This window comes from Haliotis asinina, chromosome 15, assembly GCF_037392515.1.
Source record: "Haliotis asinina isolate JCU_RB_2024 chromosome 15, JCU_Hal_asi_v2, whole genome shotgun sequence".
NCBI lineage: Eukaryota > Metazoa > Mollusca > Gastropoda > Lepetellida > Haliotidae > Haliotis > Haliotis asinina.
Window position 1 is genome coordinate 42,799,044 of NC_090294.1, and position 24,615 is coordinate 42,823,658.

The 24,615-nt window shown below is 37.8% G+C and overlaps 1 protein-coding gene across 5 annotated transcripts in view; it reads right to left on the minus strand.

Annotated features, from left to right (window-relative positions):
• LOC137265274 (dematin-like) overlaps nt 1-24,615 on the minus strand; it is a 124,062-nt gene that overhangs the window by 30,691 nt on the left and 68,756 nt on the right. For all 5 annotated transcript variants that reach the window (XM_067800633.1, XM_067800632.1, XM_067800630.1 and 2 more), the window contains exon 2: nt 9,556-10,074. In XM_067800633.1, coding sequence (XP_067656734.1) covers nt 9,556-10,074 — 519 coding nt within the window. The remainder of the gene's footprint in view (nt 1-9,555; nt 10,075-24,615) is intronic.

Sequence of the window (24,615 nt, forward strand, 5' to 3'; positions counted from 1 at the left end):
ATATCCCTTGAGAACTTCTGTCAATAACTTTAACACATCTCATGGACAGATCCCAACAAAATCTCAATCTTGGTGGTCACTTAAAGATAAGCTTCTGAATACAACTGTCTTTCTGCCAACTAAATATTTAAAATAGTTTTGTTAACTGATCTAAACCTGGAGTTGACTGAGTGTGTTCTCTCAGACTTCAAACCATTACAGTAAACAAGAAAAATCTTAAAGAGTTACCCAAACCTGGCCAATTAAGTACTTTAAACTCCTCTTCTGTACTTAAGCAGAGTGGCATTAAGAAATGAAGATCGTCTACATAAACCAAAAGTCGAGTGTTTGTGGGTACCCTAATTGTTCCGACTAACACCATGAAATGTACGAGCCAGGTGATTGGAGGGTTAGTTACATTGTCGTTAAAGTCCCAGTAATAGCTTGTCGTGCCAGGTCTGGTAGAGAAAATTACCCCTAAGAATCGAATGCCGAAATAAATGTGAAAAGACTTGAGAGAGGGTGAAGGTGAAGTGAAGAATTCACTGATTGGTCGTAAACTCGACAACCACGTGTCACACTCTGAGGCTTTTGATGCCAAAATTTCAAGATGGTACTTGAACAAGAGTGTGCTAATTGGTAGTTCCTGCTAATGACTTCGGAAGGAGTATGTCAGTGTTTCCATTCTGCAATGCGAAGGTGTTCCTCTCACCGCTACTTCTTCACTTGACGATGTACACACTGACTGTTTAGGTGAAAGAGATCAAGGGTCTGGTATCGATGCATTAAAGGAACTACATCACAGCACACTCTAATGATAAATAATGCATTTCTCTCAATAATACTATCAGCCCCCAGGGATGCACCATAATATATATTTTAAAAAAAGAGGTATTTAGATCACAATATTAACTAAAAAAGTTCAAATGAACTAATACATCTTTGCATTAAATCAACTCTTGCATTATCTCAACTGAACATTATTTCAAGCAAGTCAGAGTTACGTCCCTTGGAGCACTCTTCATAAATATCTTACCTACCACCTGTGATTGAAACTAGTCTGGCAAATACTGACAACCCTGCTTGCGAGACATTTCGATATATGAAACAACTGCTTTTACATTCCATATGTGGCAAGTGTTCTCTGATGGAAGCTGTTCACAATATAAGTTTGAATTATCAATTTCAGGCAAGTTGTAAAGGATAATAAGGCTCTTATTGTATCAGTAGGAAGTGAAAGCACATGCCCAAAAATATATACTATAGGCCAAAATATTGTTGAAAATGTGTGACATTGTGCCTTTAAGGATAGATACCCATACTAAACTTCCTGATACATTTGATGATTCTGTCATTGCTGAGTGATGCAAGAAGCAACTAATGGGATTTGGCGGTCAGGCTTGCTTACTGATGGCACAGGTCATCACAACCCAGATGCACAGATCGATGCTCATGATGTTGATCACCGGATTATCTGCTCCAGGCTCAATTATTTACAGACCGCAGTCACAGAGCTTGAATATTGGTGACAGCAGCATACAACAAAAAACAAATATTCAACATTTGGGTGGGACCAAAAATTAAGAATCTATCTCTTGACAATACCCTCTGTCAACATTTACCAGCCCTTATCATATTCACGGACAGGTGTGATCCAAACATCACAGATCCCATGAACAAATATTGCATCACAATGCCCAATGAATCATTGTACGAGAGGTGATCCAAGTGTGTACAAACAAAAGCTGCTTTCCACCTCCATGTTCTGCATGTGTCCCAGTGATGGTCAATAGACGCTTCACAATCATTAATCACTGCCAGGACCAACAATAGATCTACCAGACTATAGTCCATCAATACACTTGATCAATAGCCTGACACAGGTGGACTAGTGCTGGCTATTCAGCTGGACACTACACCCAGGTGAAGTAGTCTGTGGGAGGTACTTGTATACAGGTCAATACAGTACTGCACCAAGTGTGAACACAGATCCCCATCCTTGAGAAGATGTCTGGAAATGCTTGTGAAACCACTGGCGTCACTGTCATAATCCTGAACATAGTTATTGTGTGCTGTATTGTTTATGGCCACTGTAGGGCAAGTTCCCTCACCAAAAAGCTACCAGGGCTCTATAACTGCCATGATCATAACCCAAAGAGAATTCATAGTTGATCTAACATTGGCCCAACGTTTGCCAATGTTGGGCCAACTATGAACAGAGTCTGAGAACAGAGTATATGAGAAATAAACTGTCCTCTCTCAGTGTCTGTCTAGGTTAATATATCAGATTTACAACTTTCATAAGTCTGTGCTGAATCGATCTTAGGACCAGCGATGATTATAATTCCCATACCTTAACACTGACCAGTCCACTCATTGATCCTAAATCTCAATGATGGGGTAGCCTTATCCATAAACTGTTTTACACATGGATCTCCATACAACAAACACATATTATTGATCACACAAGCATTAAAGGAGGTTCTACAAATTTTTACCACCAACAATGTGTTCCATAAAAAATGTCAGTCAATCATGATATTTTGAAACCACTTCTCCACAAGAGCACCTGCAACATCCCCATACCAACACAACCCAGCTGCAACATCGTCTACTGCTACCTTCATCATCACTGATTACATTCACACCTTTGTTTTCCAGACAGGTTGGAACATGGCCCTAAGTCATGCACATGGATCCTAACACCTCCAGGTGATCAAGAGTATACATCCTGACAGATACATGACATGAACGGATTAACTAAAATTCCTCACGTTTAAAAGGAAAGAGGCGTAACTTGGGACAGCAGACTTTGCCATCTCTTAGTCATTACAGAATCTAGGTTTGATCAGATTTCAAATGTTGAAACAATATCTTTCAAAGCATAGGATGCAACGGAAGTCATCAGTTAAAATTTGTCACAGAGATCAAGAAAGCTGCATTCTGATTGGCTAATGGTGGTACTGTGATATTTAACTGCATAGGAAAAAGCCCACAAAAGTTTGTTCTGAAGTGACCTTCAAAATTCAGAAGTAAGATCTAAGATCTGACTGTAATCAGATTGAGGAGAAAAACATATACTGACTTTCCATGATGATTCCAAACTGTCCTGGTGGAAAACCCTGACACTTTACAATCGCAAAGAACTCCAACAGCCTCGACTAAGTAAGGCGTGTCTTTGTTTCAGGGGTCTTCTTCAGCCAAACTTGTATCCACAAGCACAGACAGATTTAAGAGGACAATGGTGATTCCAGGTTGAAAAATCCCTTGTAACAAACAGTACAACTTCATGGGATAATGGGGGTGTCCTTTCAGTTCAGAAAATGAAGATATCCGTTTAGGTGTCTCATGAGCCGATGCAGACATTCATTCATTCATTCAAAGAACCTGTATTTTTTGCCAATACAGGTATTCATTCAGACAATGAAGGTATCCATTCCAGCGATGTAGGTGTCCAGTTAGACAAAGGTGTCTAATTAGACAATGTAGGTGTCTTCTGAACAACGCTGATACTGACACACACCATGATGATGTACCCCAGAAGCAAGCCACCTTCTAGCCGATTGACAAATCGTGACCCATTACATCAAGAGACCAATTGACTAGCACATACCTTTCCTTACCCTGTCTAATGTGCTTCAAGCCAGCTGGCGCACTCTCAGTGAGAAATCTTTAATTCATTGAACAAACAATATCTCACCACAACAAGCCAACAGGGGCAGATATGTGCATTGTTGTACTGCTTTGGTTAATGTAATGAGTTGTTTTTTCATGCAACGTATCAAATTCCTTCATTCAATAAAACCCATATTCCTGCCATTCACAGCATAAGAGCCAAGTCATTAACTTATGGCGATCATTGTCAGACTAAACACTTATGCATTCAATGAAAGAACCCATGTCAGCTCAGGCACATAAACGTTCTTGATCAATGACTTCTCGTACTTGGCTTCACAGTTTTAACTTGTTGCTGCAGGAGAGGTGGATCTAGGTTGAATATCCTGTTCAAGATTATATCAGTTAGGTACCAATGTCTAGAATACAAGTTTTATGTGGATGTTCACAAACGTACTCATCCACTTTTGTTAATTTGTGTCTGTTTTTAGTTAATCTGAACTAATGATTGCCTCAGAGTTTGTCCATAGAGTTAGTGTGTGAGTTGTGTTTTATGGTGCTTTTAGCAATTTTCACACCAGAAATCAGCTCCACAGAATGTGCCCATGTGAGCAATCAAATCCAGATCTTTGGCATGATGAGTCAACCAACCAGTAGTCAAACTCATCACCCCAATCTGAGGTTTCTTACACTTCCCCAGGCACATTATACTCACTCCAAGAAAACCACACTTTGTCATGCACTGCACAAAGTGCCGGGAAGGGCAACATCAAGTAACATCTTTTCTGGCATGACAGACAACAAGGGACTGAACCACCTGCGTCCTCCTCTTTGGAGAGATGCTCTATCCCATTCCCCACATAGGTACAATGTGTGAAGCCCACATCTGGCTGCTCTGCCATGATATTGCTTAAATGTTCGTAGATTGCTAAAATGTTGTAAAGCCACTTACTCACTCTTTTTGCTTGAGTGAATGAACCAGATATTAGGAGGTGGGCTTCTTAAATTAACACTAACGATATATATTTTCAAAGACATCACAAAATACCTTCTTCAGACATTGTTAAAGTCAGAAAACACCCTCATTGCCCTCTAGCATTATGCCTGCCTCACTGACTGTCTCTTCCATAGAATAAATATCTAAGCTTCTTTTCATCTTCTGAAGTCTGGAACCAGCAAAATATAAGTGTTGAAAAACTTCACCATAATCAGAACTCCATGGCAAATGACACCTGATCTTTGTTCCTGCCCAATCAGTAGTACATAAATAGGTTACAACCATAATTACGGTAAAAATACATTTGACCCACAAACATTGATAAATGACCCATTCCAGAAACAGGGTCAGGATCTGGGTCAAGATCAAGGTCAAATTTAATGGTCACATGCAACATAAAACACAACTTTGCAGACTCTGATACTTTTCAGTATGCGCTTACCTGAAAAAATAACCAAAAGTGCCAATTAAACCAAAAAAGTTGAAAAAAGAATGCGATGAAAGAAAGCTTGCAAAATTGGAATTCAAAGGATTCACTAATTTTATCATGAATAAGTCAGATAACTGTGTTTTAATAATGTTTGATGTTTTGGTTGCATGTGACCTTTAAGGTCACAATAAAATATTTGTTTTTGATTTCAATGAATAATCTGTGTATCAGTAACATAAATTTTGTTCAAGCTGCTAAGGAAATCATTGCAACTTAGGCAACATCCTTGATAATGGTTGAAATTTGTCTCCATACTTCCAAAACAATCTAACAAGCTCCCTTACATGAACAACTTCTCATAACTAGACAGACCAGGGACATTTACTCTCTAATTACTGTGAGATATGGGGTCATTACTGCCAACAATGTGCAGATGTCGGTAGTTGCCAGGTGCTAATTTGGGTGTTAATGATGATTGACTTTGGCCAGAACTGGGCTGGACAGAGGTCAGCCAATAAAACACATGACCAACACTTCCCTGGCACAAGACCTCAGATGATTGACACCACTGCCTGAAGATCTGCCATAAAGAATCATTCAACAAAATTCCTATATACCAAAATCACCCTATACATGAGGGAGGAAGCAACTTTATTTTTCAAACATATTCTAATATTTTGGAAGTGAAACTTTGTACAATGAATGACACTGACTGTAAATACAGAACCAATTTTCTACATACAACATGAAATATTACAACATCAAAGTCCACATGATCATTGCCACCATTTTGTTGTCATAAAGGGAGACAACTCAGGTGAGAAAAACTTTGCCTTTCCACCATACTGTCAATCAATTTCACTCAGAAGCATTGTTTTGTGAATGAATTTCTGTGTAGGATGGATGATACAAATCATTACAAATATATTTCATGTTTTTTTTATACCAGAAAATAGGAAAGCTTATTGAAACACATCTCGTTTGAAAGAGTATTGCAATATACCTGGTCTAACAGTGCGGTCATACTTTCCACAGCATATTTAATGCCAGCACTACATAAGTGTTTTCTGACACAATGTGAATCTCGCACAACTAGCTCCCAACAATGTCTAGGCACCAGTTCCACCATGGATGGCTAGCAGTTTGATTTATCTCTACAATCAATGGTAAAGCTTGCAATGCTATTGTTCGTAAATGTCAAACAGGTGTGGGAAAATAGTCATGATAGACGACATGTTCAACACAAATACAGTGGAAACATGTCCATGTTATTGACTGACACAACTTTCAGGCCAGAACAGAACAGTTTTATGTTTTAGATATTCTTGGCAACTTTAAGATGCTTGACAAATCTACAATCTGACTGTCAAAACATCAAAACATTATTAAACTCATTTATAATACACTGCATGAAATATCTCTACAGTAGGGCTAGGTTGGTTTGTTGTCTGCACTCAGCAATATTCCACCTATATGGCAGTGGGCTGTAAATAATCAAGTTCAGATCAGAAAATCCAATGATCAACAGCATGAGCACCGATCTATACAACTGGGACATAAAAAACTTGCTTGTTGATTGTTTTATGTCATACTCAGCAATATATTGGGTATGACAGCAGTCTGTTAATAAACAATCTAATGATCATAGCATGGACATCAGTCTGAGCAATTGGGTTATGATCACATACATGTGTCAGATACATCAGCAAGTCTCACCATCTGATCCAGTCATCCCCTTTTACAACATGCACAGGTTACTAAGGAACAGTTCTAACCATGACCAGAATGGGTTTGCAAAGTGTGATCTCAATTTGGGCCAACTGTACTTGTTCCAAAAGGTGAGGTGAGGTGAGGTGAGGTGAGGTAAATCGAGGTAAGATGAGAGAATGAGAGGAAAGTTTAAGGAATACAGAATATCACTAAAAACAACAAAATACCATCTTTTTCTTCAACAGTTGCAGTAAACAACAATTAGGGCAGGTGAACGAGTTAAACAGAGAAGCACATGCTCTGGCCTTTGTGTTTACTGTCATGTGACATTTGGTGGACGGGTTTTGCAAAGGTCATCACATCGAAACATTTGCTGACTCGGCAGATTTACAAATATAATGGTAACTGTTCAGAAGTATTTCCAGCACATGAAACATCATTTTCACAATAATGGCCACTTTGAAGTATATCAAAATAACCAGAGAAATAAAAAACAATTTTCAAGGTAAGAAAAATCTGACATTAAATATCTCACTCCGGGCTGAAATATGAACACAAAAATACTTATCTGAATATCCAAGGTTAGCCAGTTTGTTTTCACAATGACAAAAAAGAAAAACAGTAAATTGCAATGCTGCCATCTAGGGATGGGGCAGGTCCAAATTTTGTACCAGGGTATCCCACCACTTGTTACCCTACGTCCTGTTAACCTACCCGATCTGGATACAAATTACGTGAATTCCTGACATCAAATTCGTAAGAAATGGCAATAAATTTGGAGGCTAAAATTTCATGTTTTTCAATACCTATTCAAAAGAATTGATTCTTAATATGTCTGAATCTTCAAAGAAAATACAATCTTTTAATCATGAAAGAATAACATATTACAATGTATAATCTAGTCAGATGATCATACTGGGTCCAGGGATTGACAAGGGTACCCAGGTCCAACCCATAACCCACCCATCCCAGGTATCCAGCTCATCCTATCCCTACTGCCATTTTTATAACAGTAACATGTCAACAACTCTGCCTGAATTAAACTAGTATCTGACAAACAGATTGGTCAATTTCGAACCTAACCTCATTTTTTATATATTATACGCAACAAATCACACACATCATAAAGTTGTTCATTTTAACAGCCTCTCTTCACGCTGTCTCTTAAAGCCTCCTTCCTTAATCATCACCAATTATACCAGCAGCACAAAACCATCAAAAAATCCTAAATCTGCCAAAATCACATAACACAAAACTGCAACAATAATTGACATGACTACACTGTAATTTTCACAATCTGATAACATCAAGTAACACTATCAACAAATCTCAAATTAAAGCTCCACAACCATCAAAACATCAGCCTCTCAATAATGCATCCCCAAGCAATATGTTACAGGGTATTACAAACCAAATCTGTGCTACTATCAAAAATAAATCATCCTCACCCGAACCTGTATCACTTTCCAGATCAGTCTTCATTCTTGCACAAATCGGCTCCGTGGCAGTTAATCAACCTAATGCAAAATGCAATCTCCTGGTGATGGGTCTTGTCATAATAATAAATGTTTATGGCTGAATTGCTGGTAGTACGTCGGTTTCCAGACACCCCAACTATATGCGAAACACTGTAACCCTCCGTCACCCAGGGAAAGACTTTTTGCATATTTGTCGTCCTCCACAAACAATGAGGTCGCAGAATGGTGTTTACTTTGTATAACTAGGACTTATCAAAGTATGTGACGTGCATGTAGAGGTGAAATTGGGTTGTCAGTTTGGATGGCTCGCACAGGGGACACCATCGGAACTTGAAAATGAAGACTGTGATCAGTCAGCAGAGTGTGGTCAGCTGTTTAACTTACTCCCTGACATTTTAGGCTGTTGTGTTAAAGAGGGTTTAGGATGACCCTGGTCATCCTTTCAAACCGGGTGTATTATTACCAAGGGAAATTTAGATTCTAATTTAGTGAATTCCAATCGGATTGCTAATACTGATGAAATCTCTTTCTGTCGTGATGAAACGTTATAAATCACATTTTTTCACCAAAAAACATGACACTAAAACAGAATAGCATTAGGTGCGGAGGCTGGTGGTTTGTGAGGTTTGCTTAATCTATGTACGGACAGCTGTGCTGTGCTGTGCTGTGTTTAACGTGAACACAGTGCTAAGTTTAATATACTACTGAAAACATACTAGTGAATAGTGTCTCAGCACATCGATTTAATACAAAGGAAAACCTAAAAGCGATGAAAGTCATAGATATATTTACTATTTTCTGGAAACCCAAAAGGGGCCTGATGAAAGATTGTAATTCTGCGATTCAAGCAAATGAGTGAATTTGGTTAAACAGTGATTTAGGTGGTGTTGCAAATATTCTGTTGCTTAATTTGGGACCAAAGATAGACATTTATTATTTCACTGTGTATGGGTTTGGTGCTGATGGAGTGAGCGAGTTCTGTTTTACGCCGTTACAGCTGGGGTACCTAGATTAGGCTTTGGTACACACTGTCCCAATGTTGGGAATCGAACCCAGGTCTTTTGCATGACAAGCAAACACTTTAACCACTTGGCTACCCCACTTGCTGATAGACAAATGAGTAGTAAACCATGTAACAACCCTCGATGCAAAATAAATGAATGAAAATCAACATCCAACAGGAACTCGGAACAGAGCTGAGGCAATCCTGACCTGCCAGACATGTTTGGGAGTGGAAAAGGGAACATTTCCCACCTTTCAATGAAACTGACTTGTAAACCTATGATTCTTTTCCATTACTGTAAACAAATGACTTGTATCAGAAGCAAAAGTGGCACAGTACTTACTTAGATGTGGACTGTTGATGGTGACCCCTGTGCTGACAATGCCATTGGGCGCAGCAGGAGTAGAGGTTGCCTGGGGGTGGTGATTGGTTATTGACATGTCATTCACAGCCGTTGGTGTCACTGGCTCTAATTCAGGACGATTATCCTTCACCGGGGTTTGTGGGTTGCCATGCCCACTTTCAACACCTTTGTCTTCCGACTTTACAATCACTTCCTCATTTGCAATCTTCGCCTTCTTCTTGCCACCCTTAGATGGGGACTTTTTCGTGGGCGACTTTTTCGGAGGCGATGCCGATTTAGGCACAGTGTCAGCAGTAGTCTTTGATTCAATCACAATATCTTTCGTCTTTGGTCCTGCCCTTGGTTCTCGGTCTAATGTTTCTATGTTTGGGGGCGTGGACTCCCGGCTCGGCGTCCTGGACGACTTTGACCCCCTCTTAGATGATCGTTTGGGGGAACGTGTGAGGGACGTTTCTCCCTCTTCGTCCCCCTCCCTACGATGTTTCCCATGCTTCTGGCCTGAAGAAAGAAAACAGCAAACTTAACACTGGATTAAGAGAATTATGTCTTGTAAATCAGTGAATGAATGAATAATTCATTTAACAGTTTTGACACTGTTAGTCCAGCAGATAAACCACCTATCAGAAAAACAAAGGTTGGTGGTTTGATTCCCAGCTATACCATACCAACAGATTAAATGATGGTACTTCATATCACCTTGCCTGGCATAAGAAATTTAGGGTATAATAATCGGGATGGTCATCTAGGCACAGAATAATGGTCTGAGTGGGGTATCTTTGTTAAACTGTTTATCCTAGTTCTGGACAGGTACAACCAGACACAAAGACACATGTGCCTGCATATCACTAATAAACAACAGAAAACAAACCACAGTGTCGTGACCTAAAACCGAAACCCGAAAACATATGTCGTGACCGAAAATATAAATGTAATGTTTCCACCTGTGATGTTAGCTGAGTGACACAACTGCAAACACATTGTGATGCAATGCAAAAAGTGCACATTATTGCCTGATAAATTACTATCGGCGCCTTTGATCTTTCACCAAAGCATCTTAGAAGCCCCAATATAAAATGTTAAAATACACAGGAAGTCAATATATACTAGTATGAGCTAACCAAATTTAATGCAATAATTCAAAATATGACCTCTTGCAATTTGAAAAAGCAAAAGTTATCCCTCATCTGGGCAGAATTAGATGAATCTGGCAAGTGATATATTACAGCATAAACGATGAGTCAATTTCTGTCAATCCCCAATCTCTGTTGAATACCAATCAGTCTGGAATCGGCAAGCTTGGCGCCAGGAACAGCCTATCTCCTGGGCTGAATATGGATTACATGGAAACCCAAAGCATTCTAAATTTTCAGATAAATAGAGACCAATCATAATTGATTTCTCTATGAGCCTGGCAAATATACATTTTAAAAAAAAAGATGTAAATCATTCATCAATGCTGACGTACTAAAACAAAATTCTATACAGTGAATTTGAACACAGACATCTTGTTGATCTTTCAATACAGCAAACCATGAGGATCTGGGTTAGAATTGACCTTCAGTAACCAATGCTTGTTGTAAGCGTTAAAGAGGTAAAGATTGGAAACACTCGATTACAGGTGTCGCTAGTTGACGAAACACTATTTGTTATATATACCAAGAAGAAAATGAAAATTTTCACAAGTAAAAATCAGAACAATTTCCATACCTTACCCGAGTACTGAAAACTGACACAGCTGAAAACTTTGAAACTTTGGCCAACATCATAACTGATAACATTCTTACTATGGAGCAAAAAACCTTGTCCAAAACGATAACTGGTCTTACCTAGATACCGCAGCAGGACCTTACTACTGTTTCCGAATCCTGAACCAGAAACGAAAACCTCCATCACTCGTTCTGTTCCTTCCCCTGCCTCTTATGCAGTCCAAACATACCAAAGATCTGAACACCTATTCTGAACCCTTGGTTTAACACATGAACTGTCTCACCGCTGAGCATGCACACTAAAGATTTCGTAATAACTCGCAGGTATACGAGTCTTCCGTCTGACACCTGTGCCTTGCACACTGAGAAAGAACACCGATAGCCTGTATATTTTCAGAAACAAAGACAGAAATAGCTGTTTAAATACTGTGCAGTGATCATCAGCAGGCAAAATATCTCCTTGGCGAGATATTTTGAAACATAAGTTCACGTCGTCTGAATTTGTTAACTTTTTTCACATCAGAAGCCGATTACTTAGCTTCTGGTATGATCGTGCTGCAGTGTTTTGCATGTTTTTGTGGTTGTCGAATGTCAGCGGCATGCTGATTGTTTGCTGCCAGGATTAAACATGCTTAAATGAACAGTCTCATGATGACTCTCTCGTAACAAATTACACGACTTCATGTTCTGTCGTCTGCTCAATAACCTTACTTTCACCTAACACTAACATGCCACAGAATCAAGAAATTTACACCTCCGAATGAAACCAAAAACTTTCTTTGACCAAATCTGCATGCTATTTATGTCATAAGTTTTTATCTACAAGATACTACTTGTCTACAACTACTTTTCCAACAGCCAAAAGCCAAATCAAGTTTATTCAGCATTCTATTCATTTCTGTTCCCGATTCTGGAGGTGTATTTCATGTCAACAAACCAAAGCTGATGTTTAAACATGGTCAACACTCTTGTTTGCAAAGATGGGGTCTTTAAGGATTCACACTTGGACTTGTAAATATATGTTTTTCATCCAAGCCTCCCCCTTACAAACAGTATCTGAATAAGTCGTCATACTAACAGCATGGTCTCAGTCAGCTCTCTTTGAAACGATACCTTAGGCAAGTTGTATCTTAATGAGGCTCTCTTGTACGGACACTAATGAACATAAATGAAATTTGAATGAGCTTGGCAGGAAAATGGCAAATCTTGTGAATATTTAATACTCACGTGACTTAGGGTCATTAATCTTAACAGCTGTCACGTTTTATTCAATGGCTCAAACTGAGTAAGATCCATTAATGGTCAATGTAACCTTGAGATCAAAGAGGATTCAAAATATTCATGATGATTGCAACCATTGCTTTGGTTGAAACTGTAATCTCCACTGCACTGTAATCAACAACTCTGCTTGCAAACTTCTAAAAATCCTGGCAACACAGTTTGGTTTGGTATACTGACATAAACACAGCAAGAATCCAAGGTCAAACAGCCCATAATGAAGGAATCTAACTATGCTATGAATATGTCAGCACAGATTCTGAAACAAATCACATGCTAAACATGTGAAACACGCATGGCAATATGCATACAATGCAAGCAAGCCCCAACCCTATTTGTAGGTAAACAACTTCAGACTCTCACTTGGTGAGAGTAAGGTGGGTTGGGTTTTATGCTGCTTTTCGCAATATTCCAGTGAAATCGTGGTTTGTTATCGTACCTGGTAGCTGAAGGTCAAAATCAGCTTTCAATCGACTCAAACCTGTTGCAACTGTCTGCTAAAATAGACGATGTTCACCTTGGCCCAAGCACTGTCAAATATTGAATGGGAGCTACAAGTCATGTTGCCAATACTGCCTGTGAAACTGGTGCCAGGTGAGCCAAAATGGGTTCTGAGTGGACAACTCAACATCTGGATGAGTCTGTGGAAGGGATTATCTCCGGCAGCTTATTTCATTCAGGAAGATGACACATCATGAATTAACCTGCCAGAGATGTCGAAAACAGCAACCACTGCTTGTTTTTTTTTGTTGTATTTTTCAAATATACTGTCTGTTAAAATGCTTTGTACACCTGTTTCAGAACCTTTTGATTTAATAAAAGATATGTTTGCTTTATATGATGTTGACACACCACATTACAGTCCAAGTACATGTGTTCATACTGACATATGCCTAACACATTAAATCTGTTGTCTGATTTTGAGCATGCTCAAAATGAATGGGGACACTGAGGTCACTCAGCCCAATGGTTAAAGCCTTCACTAGTCACACAAAAGGTCCAAGTATAATGCAAGAAGCCAATATCTGACGTCCTGTGTTGTGATATTGATGGAATAATACTGACAGTGTTGTAAAATATACATACCCTCTCGTTCATGCATGCATGCCCTCACTCATGCATGGGCTTGAAACACTAAAAACTGCCATCAAGGTATATTCTGATGGAGTATTAGTACTAGTACTTTTAGTGCCAACACCCCATTAGAGACAGCTATAAACTGCCATCAAGGGATATACTGTCTCTGATGGAGCATTAGTACTAGTAATTTTAGTACCAATACCCTATCAGAGACAGCACATATCTTGATGGCATTTTAGCCTTACAAGCCCCATGCTCACTCACTCACTCACTCACTCATTGACTCACAGGAATTCTCAACTTTTGCTCTCAACATGATCAAATGTCATTTTGGTGCTTAGTACATATGTATCATCATCACGACTTAGTTTGGACAAAAACCAATAATTTATATCAAGAGCATCATCCTCTGTTGTCAGGATGAGCAATGGCACAAAATCAACAAGGTAACCACACCTGGTTGTTCAACAGACTGCCCCTGACAGGAATCCCCCTGGTCAAGCACACAAACCACCCTTCACTGTCCCACACCACCCTAGCATCCACAAGCACCACTACAATACACCACCTCAACAGCAGAGCAATCTCATCTAAATTCTTCCTTAAACCAATATGCCAAATACATTAGCACAGTCCCACAAAATCAAGCAGCTGACTGATCATTCCTTGCCTGGCCAAGCACTGCCAAGCACTGCCTAACACCTGTTAGACAAGCCACAAATCTTGTGAAGCCTGTGGCCACTAATTACCATATAACTCGGAGTGACAGGCAAGACAGGTAACACTGAGTCTTGATGGGTCAGCTGGTCAGCTAACCACACTGGTCAGGGCACAGCATACAACCTTCAGCCAGGTGACTGACTCAGAACATGGTCATCTAGACTAATATATCTTGTCCTATAGACTGCTGGAGGCTTCAGACAGTTTATGCATCTGAACAGAGCTTAAACTGTCATCTGAAACGGAGTATTCCATGTCAAGAGAGACTAATGAAAGCCTTCAAAAACAACTCCTAGAAAGTGCCTCAGATCGTGAAAAGTTCAAGACATCAAACTAAAATATCTTAAACATTCCATCATAAAACTCATTAACTAATGGGGACATCACAAAATTAGATAATTGTAAAAACTCTTCCTGGAGAGTACTGTAAAGTAAAATTCATGAAATCATACAACCAGCAACCAAACCTCAAAGACACAAGCGGATCAAAATTTTAAAATGATCCCTCGCCCCCTAACTCAAACTGATCACAATTCCTCCATATTCCAATATATGACTGTCACACCCCTTGGAACTTCCCCAGTTGGTGAAGGTTCTCAGACAACATTTCCCGGACACCAAGGTCCAATATCTTAAACATTCCGTCCTTCTGTGGGAGATAGAGTCAGAAACAAATTGAATAACCCTTCAGTCAATGTTCTATTACAGAATCCCATCTCAGCAAACATGATTACGTCCATAAACTACAGGAGCTAATTTTCAGCCCAAAGCAAACATGGCATCTCTCTCCCTCATGCCCCACTGCCTTATCACAAACATTCAAACACCTTAACGGAGGCACAGTTAAGGACGAACTCTTATCCTTTGAATGACTTTTTCCAGGAATAATTCACATAAAAAGTTCAAGAACCTATGAAGAAAAAGTCATCAATTCAGTGACTTCAAAAGCAGTAGTTCACAATCTCCACAAATGAGGTCTCCATTTGTGAAATACCACCGTGGTTCAGTGGAAACAGCATTTGTTCAGAATGCTATGATCTCTTGACAGTGTCAGGCCAAAACAGATAAAGGAGGGTACTTGTTATTACCTTGCCTGTGTTTGGTATTGATGGGATGGAACAAGGACTGGATGGCTTCAAGTCAAAGCACTGCATCTGTGCGGGGCATCCAGAGCTCCTGGCATGAATGCCAGTCTGGACTGGTAGAAGCATCCATATGTAGAAGCCCTTCAATAACTTGAACAATCATAAACAGAATTTCACCTCATTAAATCTCTTAACCACATAACAAAATTTTTTTATATATTAGTCAAGTTCTTAGAAATTCTACAAGCCCAGTGATAACTATCATATTACTACACTGGTGCAAGATGACGCTCATCACATCAACCCTTGGTTTGCCCCATGACTTAGAGTATACGATTATACATTGGGAATATCGTAACTTGCCTTGCTTAAACGACACTTGTTCTCTTACCCTCTTGCACATTAACCACCCTTACAATAGCCATAGCCACCGATAGTGCTAAGGTGACTTTCAGCACATGAGCCATAACCAACACTCACTTCTCCAAAAGACAGACTGCAATTATCCAAATCACAAATGCAAATAACTGAGTTACTTCATCAGTTGTTATTCAGAGAGACCATCACTTGAAATTAGTTGCATAACAAAACAGCCATGTTGGCTTGACCACAGATGAAAGCTAACTTCAAATAGTCAGGAAGTGAAATTTCTACACTTGCACTTCATCTACTTGTAATTGCTTTGAAACCCCTGGCAATAAAATCTTCAAAGAGTCAGAACAAATGCATCTTGTTTCAAAACCCAGACAACATGTTTTCACTCATAAAAACTGCATGAGGCAATTCTTTTCTGTCTTGCTCCTGTAAGAAAATTGGATTTCATCTGTAGTAATAACCCGGGAATCTTTGATGCTGGTTGCCTAAGGATAGACTAGATTTATCTTCCATATCAACAGCATCTTTGATGCTTATCACCTAATGACTGATTAAATCTATCTCTTACAACCCTGTTAAGAACAATATACCCAGGGGGATTAAAACAAAAAGGGAATTCTTAAATTGATGTTCTGTGAGAATGGCATACAGAACACTCAAAATACCAACGGCGAGAAAGGAGTTCTTACAATTTCTGTTAATGAAAAAACTGTCAACTTGCAATGAAATCCAACCCTTAAATTTTACACCTCAATAAGTTCCACTATAACTGGATTTTCAGGTATAGTTGGATAGTTAGGAGATAAACATACTGTGTTGGGAAATCAGAGATATAACGAAATAATAATAGCTCTAAATTTGATTTAAAACCGAAAATTGAAAATGTTTCCAAATTAAAGACTAAGCTCTAAAGTTTGGAACTTGAGAAAAAGCGTAAGAAGCGGCTCTCACCATTTTGACTTGTTTATCAACGAGTGCCAATACCAATCTAAACTTTTTTATTTATATGGTTTAAAAGTCACAAAAATGCAATTACATGAACAATTAACATTTTAAAAACTATCAATGTATGAAGGAGATACATCATCATAAAATTTATCAATCGTGGTCAGGGAAATTGCTGATGTATCGTAAACCGGTTCATGAAAAGTATAACTCAATACATTGCATTGTGAAGTTAGAATTGCAACATACAGGTTAACTGGCATTATTGCCCACTCCTATTGGACAGCCTAGCGGTTTAAGCGTTTACACATTGTACCCAAGACCTGTATTTGGTTCAACAGCGCTACAATGTGTAAAGCCTATTTCTAGTGTCTTTCTATAATATAGCTGTTTCCTTGCTGAAAGCAGCATAAAGTAAAACTCACACACCCATTCATTCATTCACTTGCCCTCAGCACAAATTCACTGTCTCGTGCCAGCAGGCTACCATAAACTGTGAAGAAGGGGATATTAAGTTCGGCAATCAAAAGGATGCAGAGCCACCTAGTGTTCACAATGGCCTCCAAGAAACTGAAACATTCGTCTATATTTTTTAAAAAGATAGGTGATATAAATATATAGCCCACAAAGGATACTCCTTCAAAACAGACAGAATCTTCAGCTGCTTTAGACTTCTATCTTTCATTTGTTTGTGTTTTTCTTTTTACAATTCCAAAAATAAACAGCTAAACATATGTTTACACAAAGCACTTACAACTGTTTACACAATGCACTTATAACGGCTTCAAACTTGGAGCCTAACATACTTGGCATGTTTAGAAGCTCTTGAAACTTGAATATTTGTTTCTGTCTGATTTGGACAATCATGCCAAGAGATTCAAAGCCAATTCTTAGCCAAATGAACATAAAATTTCAGAATGTGTTTGCACTCATTCATATTTTTGTGTAACAATAAAGACCTAAACAATTTTGTATTCCATTGCATCGAAAAGAACAAAAACATTTTTTATTCCTTTGAATCAACTATGCATCTTTTAGTGACAATATTGTATGCTCCGCTGAAAGAATTTGCTCACATAAAACTCCATCTGCCATTTGGTGACTCAAATAATCTACATCAGTGGTTGTGTTTTATCTGATTCGCAGGGGATATTAGGATGTCAGCAAAGAAATATTCTCTCTTGCTCAATATGGATTTTCATGTGTTTTCCATCAACACGTTGTGCAGATGATATGATATGGTTGGAGCCTGATTCAGAGAGTCTGTCTGAAATTATACACAAGGGTCACAACACAATTTGTATCATGATATATTGTTCATCAGATACTTATTTCAGCTCCAGTTGGCATGCAACAGGAATAATACAAGCTAAAAACAAGATTTAAATATTTAAGACTATCACTATATGATGTGTTTGAATAACAGACATTGTTAACTAATGAAATGAAATGCCAGCAGAAAATCTCGTTACTACCTAATTCAAGTAACTAAATGAATTATACCCCCTAAAACCAAAAATATGTCATATATATTTGTACTTTTTAACATTACCTTTATAACATGGACCCTTTCACTTTAAAATTTAAAAAACTGGCGAAGTGTGTGATTAGAAAAATTGATTCAATATGAGTTTAGTTTTACGCTGCATTTAGCAATATTCCAGCAATATCAGGGCGGGGGACACCAGAAAATGGGCTTCACATGTACACATGTGGGGAATCAAACCCAGGTCTTCGATGTCATGTGTGACTGCTTTAACCACTAGGCTACCCCATCGGTTTCAATTCGAAAAGTAAATCGGCATTAGGAAATTTTGTTTGATAATCACATCCATTGAAAACATTCACAAGTGTATCCCACAAAACTCAGAAGAGTGGGTTTAGTTTCACACCAGTTTTAGCAATATTTCAGCAATATCACAGCAAGGGACACTGAGCAATTCAGCAGTTAAAACCTAACGAATGAAATGCACAAACTTGCATATATGCCATTCTGGTTTCTATTGAGTTTCAAGCGAAATGAAAACCACTGAATGAACATAAAAAACAGACTAAGCTGCTACTGAAACATTCTTGATAGTAATCAACACCAAACTTCAAAGAGAACACCCCAGGTGTGAATATCATAACTTTGGCTCAAGTATTCAAGTGACACAAGCAAACAATTCCATGCTGATCTTACGTTGCAAGTAATTAATGAGAGTGTGACATGGGAGGTAACTCCAATCTCCACCTGTCAACCCATGGCTGCTCTATTTACTCTCTAGTAACTCTATCCACAAAACTCGCCAAAGTATTACTATAGAAACCTAATCTAGCAGATCAGGTGGTCATTTGTTGACAGCCTGCTACTAGAATATTCAATTAATCGTTTGTTTTTTTTTAACCTGAGTATTTCTATACAAGAGCAATCAACATCTCACATGAATGCAACATAGTCACAGTCCAAAATGTATTCCCCAGGTGTTGGGAACACATTACACTCAGTAACCATCTCTAGGTGTCAAGATCTGGGTTAAACTATCCAACTGAGATTTAATCAAACACAGCCCTTGCAAAGAATATTTAGATACACAAGGTCTGTAGAACAACCTGATGATGCAAACACTATATTGACAGAAGATTTTTCTTGAACATTTTTGTTTAAAGCTGCCCTTAATACAGCTGAATTGCAGTGGTCTGTAAACAACTGAGTTTGGACCTGACAATCTAGTGATCAACAGCATGAGCACTGATCTATGGAAATGGGACATGAAGTGTCATCCAAGTGAGTCTGACCACCCAATCACACCCTCTTACGACAAGCATGGGTAGCTGATGTTCAGTTCTAACCCCGATCTTCATAGATTAGTTTTTATCTTACGCAAGCTTTAAAAGCTAAGGAATGTATGCAAAGTCAGAGACTAATGTGAACAATAGTAAGCTGTAGTGAAATCCAGAAACTTTTATTGCAGTTAAACAATAAATCATATGACTAACTACGTATGTCGGTAGACCAGTAGGCGCTACTGAAAACCCATCCAACCCAAGTACCAGACACCCAGAGCATAGGAGGGTACAGCTGTTAGAGGAAGGGGGTGCACAGTTCATTTTCATCCGTTTTCACAGGAGTCTCAGTCGTGATGGGGGCAATCTGCAAGTGTGCACTCCTGCACTTCCCCTCTGGATCTGGTCATGCCATGTACCATCATACTCCGAGATCACATATAACAGGCATTTCACTACAGCTAAAACACATTCTCTGAGCCACGAAGCCAAACAGTTAATTAAGAAACATCACCTTATTTAAGGATATCAACATGTTTTTCAAACATGTGGCAGATCTTTTTCAATTAATTCCTAAAGCAAATATTTTCAAAGTAAGGTCAACAAATCCCATCCAAAACAGTAAGTTTTCAGTTGAATGGGACTATTATGTTGTATGAACAGAAACAAATGTCATTAACAATATAAACACACATCTTAATCCACAGATTCATTCAAATCCAGAGTAATGGTCTACCGGTATTCCTGTACAATGTAAAGGCTAAATTGATAAAAGAGTAAATTCAATAGGTCTTGCCTCACAAAGTTCCTGATAAAACTTTAGATACTCTTTCAAAAGCATCAAATACATTAAATCAATTTCACTGATAAAATATGAAATTGATGTAAAACACATTGCCTGGTCAAAACAAAATAATAAAACACGCACAAGATAATGTTATCTGCACAAATGATTAACAAAGTAAACTCCATAAAATCCACTGATTAGTATTAATGATGTTTGAGAACAACCACAATCAAGTTTACCTGCAAGCCAAGCATCAACTGTCTCCCATGCAAACAGTACTGGTGATTAATGCTAAATCTTTATGAATGTTTATTCACATCTTGAATAACATCATACAATAACAATATTGCGAGACGAGAGCATTTACTTTAATCCTCTCAATGCTACCGTCGAACCCATTCGACAGGAGTGCAGGATAATGACATCTCCAAATAAAACTTGCAATAATTATTCAACGAGTCGGATTTACGTGTCATATGAATTATGTATGGAATGTGCTAATTCTCAACTATTTAAATATGCAATGTTCAATACGTTTATATACCTTAAAACGAAACGCCCGCGAATTAAAAATGAGATCGCCGAATTTCTCGGCACGCAGTCGAAAATAACGGCCATTGTTGACTTCCAGCGCACCACGCCGTGTGGTACCCAGTCTAATATTTTCTTCATAATGAAGTATTTTTTGATAGTTTAGTCGATATTTTTTGTTCCTTGACGAAGAGAAAGCTCATAAGTTTCCCATTTTCTAAAACTTAGTAACTTTCGGCTCAAATAAATATAAACAAAACCAATTTCAAAGTTATATCATCGATTGGACGAATAGAAACGATCATGGCAACGGCGGTAAACAAACAACTCCACATGTATCGTGATGCCGAAGAAAATGTGCCATCCTTTTGACATATCCAATTATTTTATCTGGAATTAATTACACGGTGTGAATAGGTAAATGTTATTGCCTGTGCACAGAAATTACCAGATTTAGCGATTTTATTTTGATTTGGTTTGATAAACCTTCCAACATTCACAAAGTTCAGAGCCGTTGGTGACTCGAAAGGGCGTGGCCAAACTCGCGGTCTTTCTAAGTGACAAGATACGAAGGATGTTTGAAAATACGCGTTCATAAGCAGAATCTGAACACATATACATTGAAAGAAAACGACTCAATACCTATATAATGCAGATCATGAAACGGTATCACAATATTTGTAATTGTACCCACCCTTGATGAAACCGGAAGCACGTACACGGCATGGCACTCGTGGAAGTAAAATGTGAACGAGTTGGAAAACGACCATTGATACATTTTCTAAACTGATTCAAATTCCCTTAAGATCCATACTATACACCAGAATTACCTTTCAGTCATCCTCAGTCATTTACTGTTAGTTGTGTTCAATAGCAGTTGTCATTTGTTGCTTGTGTTGTAGTATTTCTCCTGAAGTTGGCCGTCGATGTGTTGATCTTTAGTTTAGCAAATCCGAAGTCGATGATTTTCGCGGTCTATTTTTTTCAAAGAATGTTCTGACACGGGGAGACATATAAATTGTCAGTGTGTCGTAACAATAACAGAATATTCTTCTGTGTATATCGTTACAAGAAGTACAATTTTGATGATTGAAGATGTCATGAAAAAAAATCATTTTTCCTTTTGCAGAAACGAACGAAACCAGAGCTAGTGTGAGAATGTAACGTACAGTAAATGTATGTCATAAAAATTAATTACTGCTTAGAAAACAACTGTCGTCGCCTTTGTGAATCAGTATTTATTTTAGACATTAAAACAGCTAAACATCACATCTTTTGTTCACGAATTTGGAGCAAAATTGAAATTATTTTGTTACTCCAAACAGCAGAGCTTTCGGAGTTAATTCTGCCTAGTATAATGCAGGTAATGTTTCAGATCAAATTGTTTGACGTGTGTGCATATTTGTATAAAAAAAATCATGTCATGTGGCTCAGTCCGTGGTTCCATACAGCTTTTAGATATTGCACTAGTGCAATCTGAACTGCAAAATGTACCTCATGTTTATGGCCATACTTTTTACCTACTTGCACACTGTCTATGTTCATATTTTACTGTTAAAACAGACTTCATCTGGGAAACAGACTGATGATCCAAACTCTTGGAGCAGTGATTACACTGAAAGACACACTCATTTTTTTCTTGTGATGAAATTTCATGAAGTAATATGAAATTATCATACCAGACCTAGAATAATTTTGTTGTAGTGATGTTTTGAATATGGAATATCAAAACTACAAGTGACAGATAATTAAGTGTTGAGTAGGAGGTGCAACCTATGTTAGTCTTTGGCATCAAGGTAATCATGTGGTGGCAAGTAAATTTCTTTTTTCCTAATACTGAGCTCTGCAGTGAGTGGTTTTTGTTGTCCAGTTTGGAGCTATTCTTTAAGATTTCAATTTGGATTTTTTTCATTGCCATGTGTAGATGGCAAAGACATATATATCAAATGCTTCCAGATCTTTAACGGAAGACTGCTCAGTCCTTAGCATTTTGTTATTCAAGGAAGACCGTTCTTCATGTTTCTTGTTTCATGATGGTTTAGGCTATTGAACACTAAATAATTGGAGTATATCACCATCAGACACTTCAGCAAACAGAAACAATCCTTGAAAGTTCATTAGACCCATTTCATATTGTGACATTGCTCCTAAACCCAGGAAAAGACAATAAGGTAGAAAAATATATATTTACAGAATATGAAGCCTGTTTACTTTCACCAGAGACAATATAACTTCTTATATGTATATGGTTTCTTTTTTATCAAATGATAACATTTTCTGATAAATTTACATGTACTGTTACTTCAACAACATAATTGACATTATTTGTCACGTGTGATTCAAAATAATTCAGCAAACAAAGTGGTACTGTTGAAAACAAAAATAACTCATCACCCATTTGTATTTGATATACATTTTGGCATGATATTATGAAGAAATAAAATACACAAAATAATTTGTAACATCTATCCATATATTTTATGGCATACATGTAGTTGTAATAAAAAATTGTGCAAAACTGTCAGGTTTCCACATTACTGAAAGACATTAATTAAAATTTGGTTATTTACACGTTGCTAATGCATTGACAGATTTTAAGTGTCTTTGCCCTTGTCTATTTGAGAGAGAAAAATAATTGTCAAATTATTAATATCATTTAACATATTAAAGTATATGAAAAGATTTAAAGTTGTAACCAGTTATGAAACATAAAGCATTGACAAATCTATCATAATTATTCATCAAGAACGTTAATTCATTGCATAAAATTATGAATGTAATTCAACTTGTTCTAAAGTGAGACATATAACTTTCCCAATCATGTAATATGAACGCAATTTTTATCAGATCACCTCCGATATCATGTGAAACTATAACTGAAAATATATTTTTGTTTATAAAACATGTATACTGCAATTCTTACTACACTACATCGTCATAAAAAGAAAAGCATGAATGTTATTTTGAAACACAAATGCCACGCCCATATCCGCGCACCTGTTGTTGAGAATGATGTTTGTACACGTTTCTGTGTTGGACCATGTGAAAAAAAGAATAAGCTGGGATCAACATGCATCACAATTATATCTTTGCTATCTTTATATTCAGTGGACAATAAAGTAATGTGCCTAATATGAACAAAAATTCAAATAAAAGATACTGAAAAACTTGCATCTGCAGTGTTGATCGACTACTGTTTCCGGGTCACGGGAGCATACAAGGTCAAACTGGTTCGGCTATTTGCGAATTATATAGTCAAAAATACACCAAGAAAATTCTATGAGCTCTGATTAGTCACTTTAAACAGTTATTTGTGCTAAATTCAGACGAAATATCTCCAACTTTTATGTTCATATTCAATACCGAATGAATTTCATCAGGCAATCCCCGTCTGTGACATCACATCCGGTGACCTTTGCACTTACTAGAAAACAAGTTAGATTTCACGATCTTAATTTACGTCCGTCTTTCGTCATACTAAACGGAAAATGATACATGGAACACTTGTAGAATGAGAAATTCTCCCTCTTTCACCAGGTCTTACACAGAAGAGTTCTGTAATCTTTCTTCTGACCAAAAAAGCTATATTTTATGTAGGGGTTCGACGAAGCGCGCCATGTTTGTTTTTTAGTATGCGTAACACGATTTAACACCGTCTTTTTGTGGGTTTGTGCAAAAATTAATGAACCATAAAACTTGATATTTGCACTCATGAATGCTTATGAATCATGTATTTTATTCTGCTATTTTCATTACATGACACGTT